The 9,178-nt window shown below is 43.0% G+C and overlaps 1 protein-coding gene across 1 annotated transcript; it reads left to right on the forward strand.

Moving 5' to 3' along the window:
* The first annotated feature begins 2,096 nt into the window (after nt 1-2,096).
* Nucleotides 2,097-5,145, forward strand: LOC6734836 (protein kinase C, eye isozyme). Its single transcript, XM_002081802.4, has 11 exons — nt 2,097-2,458; nt 2,621-2,652; nt 2,727-2,921; nt 2,982-3,110; nt 3,172-3,328; nt 3,388-3,616; nt 3,671-4,068; nt 4,133-4,334; nt 4,393-4,581; nt 4,639-4,779; nt 4,841-5,145. The coding sequence occupies exons 1-11, from the start codon at nt 2,181-2,183 to the stop codon at nt 4,991-4,993; spliced, it is 2,103 nt and encodes a 700-aa protein (XP_002081838.1). The 5' UTR covers nt 2,097-2,180; the 3' UTR covers nt 4,994-5,145.
* Nucleotides 5,146-9,178: the final 4,033 nt, after the last annotated feature.

The raw sequence follows: 9,178 nt of genomic DNA on the forward strand, positions 1-9,178 counted from the left end.
AGATTTTTGATTGCCAGTTGGTGATCCCTTTACCTTTATTAAAGCATGTTAGCCATATTAGCCTCAACTACATTCCAAATGCTTTTGGCTAGTAACGATCACAAATGCTATGGTCCAAAGGTCGTTATACAGCTGGTAACTCACGACAGGTGCGCTGCAGATCAATAGGTGTTAAGGGCGCAGGTCAAAAACAAGACGGTCTGCTAACAAGTAGCCAAGCGGAATTGCCAAATGTTGAAATGGCGAACAACAGAAAGAAAGGAAAACAAAGCCTAGGCCAAAAGCAAACGAAGCCAGAGGAAAGTAAAGCAAAGTAAAGTCAGAGTAAATAACCTGGAAGTAAAAGCTAAACAAAAAAGTGTTATACGCGGAGAGGCGGCTCTCTGGCTCTTTGCGGCTTGGCCTGCTTTTGTGAAATGGCCAAGAGGGAAAAATGGAGGGGAAAATTGTTTGGCGACGCCATGGAAATGATGACGTAAATTGAAAGCCAAAGCTGCCACGGCAACGAAATCTATTTGCAATTCCCGCTGCTCGCCGCAACCCCCTTGTCAATGCCTTTCAACCGACAGGTGTGCAGTTCTGTAGTTCTGGGCAATCTGCGAGTGCATATTTGTCGACTCACTGAGTGCACTTCTGAGATACAGATACGCGTGCCGCTGCAGATACTTAGATACTTTGACTTGGACCTGCTCTAATGGCATTTTTCAACGACAAAGGTCCTACATTTCCGCTTTAACGCATTTTCCAACCCATTTCATCGCTGCTTTCGGTAGCGTTTTTAGTTGTTTCAGCTTGGATTTCAGCTAACCGCTTTTATTTTGTTTGCCTTGCCAGCGTGTGTCCTTCTGTGTCCTGTGTGCACTTTGTGCTCAATTCTGCGTTTTCTATTTCTATTTTTAGACCTGCACTGAAAGCCAGCTGGCTTGCAGGGGCGGCGCTTAAATGGGGGGTTCTTTTACGGAAAACGTGCAATGCCAGCAATTGCATAAATTAATCAAAACTGCCACACAGTATAAATACTCAATCGACAATAGTCACACAGAGAAGCTTTCGCACATCACCATTTTCCGAAACCCCTCCGCCCACTTTTCCAATTTTATTGCATTGACGTCACAACTGCAGTTGTCCGGAGCAATGCCTCCGATGATGATTATGTTTGTCTTCTGGCCAGGTAAGCACCTTCTTGACCTTTCCCAAGCTGTTTACACTTATCGCTGGTAAGGGCCCAAAGACGAGAGTTCTTGGCACTCAGCTTTCAGCTTTCACTCTTCGGTCCTCCGTTCGATTGACGTGCCGCCGTTGAGTGGTTTTTCCTGGGGGACAATTGCGATGGGGGCTAACTGCCGAACTAACTGAATCAGCGTGGATAAGTGCTGATTACCCAGGCAGAGCAAATGGTTGCGTGGCAACTTAGGTAAGATCTATAGGGACTAGTTATGCACTAAGGATGCTTTGGACATGGCTTTCATTGTTATGAAATGGTTAAAAGCATTAAATGGACACATTTATTAAATACCTAGAAATTGGCAGAAACTAATTATAATAAGTTTCGAACATTTCATATTTGTTTAACACCGATTTACGCTGAAAAAGACATAATTTAATTGTGGTAAATTGTTCCACAAATGTCCAAAGGTATTTCTTTAAATAATTGAATAAACAGGCAATAAAGAGGCTATAAAATATTATTCACTTTGATGTGTGCTCTATTAACATTTAATTAATTACTTATTTATATTTTATTTTCTTTTAGCTTATATGTACATTATTAAATGTACATGTGCAAACATAATGTAAAATTAGAAGGGCATTTCTCTGAAACATTTCTTTTATGGTTTTCCTATGATATGTATGTGCAGTATTATGTTGTATTTTGTATTACATTTTTTATTCAGTCTACACAAATGTATTGGGATATGATCAAATACATTTCTGGAAAATTTATGAATGAAATTTCGTCTTATGCACTATTGCATAAGCCCAAACTGTCGCCCGTTTGCATCACTCTGTGTCATTTTCTCGCCTTCAACTTTGTGTGTGCACTTTGTTGGCTTCAAAGTTGCTTCTTTTAGGGTCTTCACCTGACCGACCGGGTCAGTTTCTAGACGGGCTTGAAGCCGTGCGGTCTGAGTCAGCTCTTTCTCTTCACTCGCTATCCGATTCCGTGATATTATCTTTTAATGGCTGCGGCTGCTGTTGCCACACCGGGGGCCACGGTGCTCCCTCCCTCGGCGCCAAGTGCCGCTCCAGGGGCCAAGGCTCCAGCGGCTGGAGCTGGCAAAGGTCCAGGAAATCTACTGGAGATCACTGGCGAAGCAAACATCATCAACTATATGAAGAATCGCCTGAGGAAGGGTGCGATGAAGCGAAAGGGTCTCGAAATGGTCAATGGTCATCGTTTCGGTGTGAGATTCTTTAAGAATCCAACCTACTGCGGTCATTGCAAGGATTTTATCTGGTGAGAAATTCCGTTTTCGGTTTTTTGCTGGCATCTCAGCGTTCCCATCGTTAATTTAATTAGTGCCTTCACTGCTGACACACTTTTCGTTGTTTTTTCTGTATTTTTTCCGCTGTTCTTCCGTTTTGCATTGTTGCATTCACGGATTCGTGCCGGGATTAGGGGCTTTGGCAAGCAAGGTTTTCAGTGCGAGGGTAGGTGGAAAAGTTCGCATTTGACAATTGTTTTTTACAATTATAAAATTTTTTTAAAATACTTGCAAACGCAGAGTGCCGCTTCAACATTCATCAGAAGTGCTGCAAGTTTGTGGTGTTCAAGTGTCCTGGCAAGGACACGGACTTCGATGCCGACTGCGCCAAGGTGAAGCACGGCTGGATCTCCACCACCTACACCACACCGACATTCTGCGACGAGTGCGGACTGCTGCTCCATGGAGTCGCCCATCAGGGCGTCAAGTGCGAGAGTAAATTCCGGAATAAACACGAGCCCTATTGCTTTCAAGCTATTAACCCAAATATTTCAGATTGCAACCTCAATGTGCATCATGCCTGCCAGGAGACAGTGCCACCGATGTGCGGTGCGGACATCAGCGAGGTGAGGGGTAAACTACTGCTCTACGTCGAGCTTAAGGGCAATAACTTGAAAGTTGATAGTAAGTTATTACTTAAAGTTTATATACCCACATAAAGATTAATGCTTCTTTCATATCGCAGTTAAGGAGGCAGCTAACCTCATTCCCATGGATACCAACGGGTTTAGCGACCCCTATATTGCAGTGCAAATGCATCCGGACCGTTCGGGGCGCACCAAGAAGAAGACCAAGACCATTCAGAAAAACCTCAATCCAGTGTTCAACGAGACCTTTACTTTGTAATATTTAAAAATTATCCGCTAAATAGACATACTTACCTTATTTTCTTTAATTCTAGTGAGTTGCAGCCGCAGGATCGTGACAAGCGTTTGCTCATCGAGGTCTGGGATTGGGATCGAACTTCTCGCAATGACTTCATGGGTTCGTTCTCGTTCAGCCTGGAGGAACTGCAAAAGGAGCCAGTTGATGGCTGGTACAAGTTCCTGTCGCAAGTGGAGGGTGAACATTATAACATACCCTGTGTGGATGCCTTCAATGATATAGCACGCTTAAGGGATGAAGTTAGGGTAAGCGGATGTCATCACCAGAATTGCCGCATATGAAATATTCCTGATTTTCAGCACGATCGTCGTCCGAACGAAAAGCGTCGCATGGACAACAAGGATATGCCGCATAACATGAGCAAACGCGATATGATTCGAGCTGCTGATTTCAACTTTGTTAAAGTTATTGGCAAGGGATCCTTTGGCAAAGTCCTGCTGGCCGAGCGGCGTGGCACCGATGAGCTGTATGCCGTGAAGGTCCTGCGAAAGGATGTCATTATCCAAACGGACGACATGGAGCTGCCCATGAATGAGAAGAGAATTCTAGCCCTATCCGGACGTCCTCCTTTCCTTGTCTCCATGCACTCGTGTTTCCAGACTATGGACCGATTATTCTTCGTAATGGAGTACTGTAAGGGTGGAGATCTTATGTACCATATGCAGCAGTACGGAAGGTTCAAGGAGTCTGTGGCTATGTGAGTTTAAATATTTGGTATTCAAGGTTAATATTTCGTTGTCTTATATATTAAATGATCTTAGTTTTTACGCTGTGGAAGTGGCTATTGCTCTGTTTTTCCTTCACGAGCGTGATATTATCTATAGAGATCTGAAGCTGGACAACATTTTACTGGATGGTGAGGGACATGTAAAACTGGTTGACTTTGGGTTGAGCAAAGAAGGCGTTACCGAGCGGCAGACCACACGAACCTTTTGTGGTACTCCAAATTATATGGCTCCCGAGGTAAGTAATTAGATATAAATAATAAGCCCGAAAATAACAAGCTTAAAAATAATTTAAGATTGTTAGCTACGATCCGTACTCCATCGCCGCTGACTGGTGGTCTTTTGGTGTTTTGCTTTTCGAATTCATGGCAGGCCAGGCTCCATTCGAAGGAGATGATGAAAATACGGTCTTTAGGAACATAAAAGACAAGAAGGCTGTGTTTCCAAAGCATTTCAGCGTGGAGGCCATGGATATAATAACAAGCGTAAGTTTAGATTTAAAAAAACATAAGAATCTAATGGTGTAGATTTGTATTCCAAAGTTCCTGACCAAAAAGCCCAACAATAGATTGGGTGCAGGCCGCTATGCCAGACAGGAGATTACCACGCATCCTTTCTTCCGAAATGTAGACTGGGAAAAGGCAGAGGCATGCGAAATGGAGCCACCTATTAGGCCAAAGATTGTACGCTAAACCAGTAGCCCTACTAGGAAATCATTTTATTGTAATCTTGGGTACATTTCAGAAACATCGCAAGGATATAAGCAACTTCGATGATGTCTTTACCAAGGAGAAGACGGACTTAACTCCCACGGATAAGCTTTTTATGATGAATCTGGACCAGAACGATTTTATCGGATTCTCTTTCATGAATCCCGAGTTCATAACCATCATTTAAAATGGTCTAAAAAAGCTTTGAGAAAAGTTTATAGGCTTCCTCGAAAAACTAGGCTTTTGCAAGTTAATTTACTGAAATTTATTTATTGTATTCTTCGCTAAAAGCCATCTAAATGTTCATTAAAGCTTTAACGCTTAAAGCTCCGTAATTTAGTGGGTGGACTTTTCTTTCGACTTTCTCTCTTTTAAGAGACAGCTTTTCAACACTAACATTAACATTTCCTCCGAAGCCCAGATAGTAAAAGAAAACAGAGAAAGTTCTGGACCAGCAGCTGATTGCTTTCTCTTTCTCTCTTTTGGGAAGGGGAAATCCTTTTGGGAAACTCACCACTCGAGAGCACCTGAATTAGTTACGCATACGCCGCGTGTGCTCCACTCAAGGAAACCCTGACAGGAAGTTTCAAGATTGCCAGTGGGCTAACTAGCCAACTTTGGTTAAAATCTAAACTCATCAACAGGCTTGAAAGTTTTCAGTTATGTATGTCGAATGTCAAAGTTGCTCACAAGGCCATAACTTGTTGCCGTTCATGTGGGCATGATGAAAATTCTTCGAACATTTTTGCCCGAATCCATCTTGTGTGTCGAGCGTAAAATTCAACGGGATGAAAAGCGGTTTAACGGGTCGCCAAATAGTTTTCCTGTGGCGGGGCAAATATGTCTTATGACACATTTTAATATGAAATTTCACTACCGGGAATTCCACGGATATTTTTAATTTGGGGGCGCTCATCTAATCGACTGTCAAAAGCATTTCAAGGCGAATGCTATTTTCCGCTGCCCTGGCTCTAAATGAATTTCCACGATTTGCAGCTTCCCTTTTCGAAGGCAACATCCTGCTCAGAACTGTTTGCACTCTATTAGCGGCAATTTGCGGGTTTACGTGCACTTTTCACGGCTTTTAGACACGTTCCACTGTCTCTGGCCGGTTGCGCCGGTTGCAGAGTGCATTCGACGATGTCCTTGTGCAGCATTTCCTCTATCCATCCCCAATCAGCGCTTTCCACTTCCTGCCGACGCCACCGCAACATGTGCCTTCGGGCTGCGCTCTTTGGTCCGTGGTTCGTTTCGTGTTGGCCCCGTTTGGAGTTTGGCTTAGGTATTAGGATGTACCAAAGTGCTTAGCACAATATAAATAATGGCCCGAACGGGCGGAGAAGTGATAAAACGCAGCGGAATCTCATCGGTTCCCATAGTTCGCCATGTCCTTGCGATCTCAGTCTCTCCTTCTATTTTTGCGGTATAATGAAGCCATGAACGTTGTCCTTGAATGTCGGCCGTTAGAGGAGGTTGTCGTTGAGTGGCTAAATTGTCAGCTTATAAATCAGCCGTCTGGGATCTCGATAAGCATGAAAGGAAAGCTCTAAAAATGAGCCATTCAATGGGGGAGATGATTCAGGAAGTGGGTGGTGATGCTAAAGTTTGCGGTTTAACTGCTCAGAACCCCCATTCTGTTCGATTATATATGTATATCCTACAAATCTCCACCGAATGGGTTAATAATGTATCTGAATATTTAAATTGGAAATTGTGACCCAGTCCAGAAATGGATTGCATAGTTTAACATTTGATTTTTAAGCTATAATTGACTGACAATCTTCCTCACACAATAGCACTTTGAAACCAAACTATTAACTATTTTGATTTCAACTTATCTGTGACAAGACATTCTGTTGGACTACATCGTAGTGATGATGATGACCTCGGCACTGGCTTTTAACTTATTCCATCATGGTTGCCATCAAATGGGCTTGGCTTACAAATTGGCCAGCATTAAAGACTCAAAGACAACCGCAATTTCTCCCCCAAAACAATCAACTCCTTGAGCTAAGTTATTTATGCCGGGTCTATGGCAATCTGTTTGCCACACTTCGTTGGCCGTTTTGTTGCCTCAATTTCAATGCAAATTTATATATGTATGTAATAAATACACGTATGTATGGCTGTGCGTTGAAGGTCCTAACACGATAACGATGAAATCGTTATGCTTTAGCAAGTGCGTTTCTTATTCATGTCTATTTTGTGCGGCTCTTGTACACCTAATACCTGTGGTTGCCTGGTGTCCCTGCTTCAGCATCTGCTCCTGCTCCTTACCATCACCATCCCCGCATCCTTGGCAGGACCCTCTCGCATTCCTACGCTATCTGTCTGTTTCATACACTGTCACTTCCGCTTCCGCCCGAGCACCCATTCTGAATGAGCCCCATCCCTACACTCCTCGTTGGCCACATTTTTTGCTGCCACTAACTGCTCCGGTACTTGGCCACTCCCCCCGCCCGGAATACCTCGGCCTTATGAGCTGCTGATGGCCATTTGGGGCAGCAGGACGGACGGCAATGACATGCATATGGCTTGGGCCGTTGGCTAGGCTCATAAAAGCCACAAAAGCCGCTGAATATTGTCATGAATTAGCTGGTAAACTGGGCATGCACTGAGCAAAAATGACATCCTATTAGTTCCTATTTAATATTATGCTCAATTTTGAAAGTATATATATCTTCATTGGAAACTTTACTGTATTTCACACTAAGTGGACTGGATAAATAAATCTAGTTCGAAATGAAATATTTATCTTATGTTGATATAGTGAATTCTTCGAGTGTAATATATACGCTCTATAAGCTGATGAATTCCGCTTACGCCTAATTTCATTGTTGTCCGGATGGCGGCGCGGATTTATCAGCTAAGTGAGTCTCTCGGCCGGGCTAAATATTTAACCTGCCTCCCAGGTGGCCAGGAGGCATGTTGGACTCCTCCTGTTGCACTTCCCCGGCCGGCGGACTCTCACTCATTCAAAATGCAAACATGGCCCGTGGAGCTGTTGGCAGCTGCACGTGGCGCCAGTTTCGAGCACTTAAACAAACAAACTGTTGCCCCTCGATCCTGGATGTAAGTGTGTGTGTGTGTGTGGCAGTCATTGTCCGTGCTTTCACGTATCCTTTCCGAGTGTTGCTTTTTCACAGCTGTGTGCCATTTGGCAGTCGCCCAGATGCAAAGTGCAGGCAACAATTTAAGCCATTTTCTGGCTTCAATGATTTGGCGCGCGGGCTGGGGAAACTAAGTTTCCTACTCCACATTCCCCAGCTGGCATTTTATTCCCATTTTCGTCCATAATCAAATAAATTCCGGACCAAGTCAGGCGCACAGCTGAAATGAGCGAAATAGAAGAAAAAGCGTCCAAGAAACAGTGCTGAAATAAATGTATATTTACATAATCCAGGGAAACCGCAATAAAAAGTACCCAAATAAAAACAAATTTCAATGAGCCAACATAAAAGTAAAGTAGGATACAAACTAGCGATGTGTGAGATTTTTACAACCATTTTTTAAGTTTTACGACTTAAGTGCTAGGAAACATACATTTTTGTAAAAACATATAAAAAAACATACTTTTCTAGAGTCTTATTTGATTTCCGTGAAATATAAGTTAAGCTCTATTCAAACGAAGTCGTGTTGTTCTCTGCTTGATGAATACCTAAAAATGTATAAAGAGCAGTTTTCAAAAATTGTACAATATTTTTTAAAGAAAAAGGTGGATTTCCACTTAAAGCGAATCCGCACCGAATGTCTTTTGGCACATGCCATCAATCTCTAGACACACAGGCGACTAATAAACACAAACAAAATACACAAATAGAAGGAGGAAAAACGTGTGCATATATGAATGTTTATGTATATATACACAAACACACGGTGAAAGCTGCTTTTATAGACCAAACGTGATGGCTGAGTGAAAGCCAGGGATCCAGGGGCGTAGTGGCCATGGGGACGAACTCTAAATTTAACTTCTATTAGAAGAACTTTATGGAACAACTTGTCGTTTCTGAAAAAAAAGTATAAACTTTAAGTTTACAACTTGACAACCCCCAGGAAAAAGATTCTGCGGCGACACCACAAAACTTTTACACACACCAGTGAAAACATATTGGCCAGGCTTTAGTCCCTTCGCATTTGTCCACCATCCTCTTTCCATTTCGGCCCACTGGAGTTCGGCTATTCCCAATGCAAACAGCGCGCATGAAATAATTATTGCGACTCTCGTCCTTCAAATGGATGCGAGTGTATGCTAGGCACTGAGGATTCAGGTGAGGGATTTCGATGGACATCTAGCAGGCCATATGAAAGATATGTATATGGGGTATTTATTTTTAATGTTACATTCAGCCTTTCGCTTCGCATACATGCACGA

The sequence above is a fragment of the Drosophila simulans genome, chromosome 2R, assembly GCF_016746395.2.
Source record: "Drosophila simulans strain w501 chromosome 2R, Prin_Dsim_3.1, whole genome shotgun sequence".
Taxonomy (NCBI): Eukaryota; Metazoa; Arthropoda; class Insecta; order Diptera; family Drosophilidae; genus Drosophila; species Drosophila simulans.

Excerpts from the sequence above, each read along its gene's own strand:
- LOC6734836 (XM_002081802.4), top strand. The coding sequence starts at position 2,181 with ATGGCTGCGGCTGCTGTTGCCACACCGGGGGCCACGGTGCTCCCTCCC. Across the intron at positions 3,329-3,387 it reads TTCAACGAGACCTTTACTTT|TGAGTTGCAGCCGCAGGATC; the intron begins GTAATATTTAAA and ends CTTTAATTCTAG. Across the intron at positions 4,069-4,132 it reads TTCAAGGAGTCTGTGGCTAT|TTTTTACGCTGTGGAAGTGG; the intron begins GTGAGTTTAAAT and ends AAATGATCTTAG.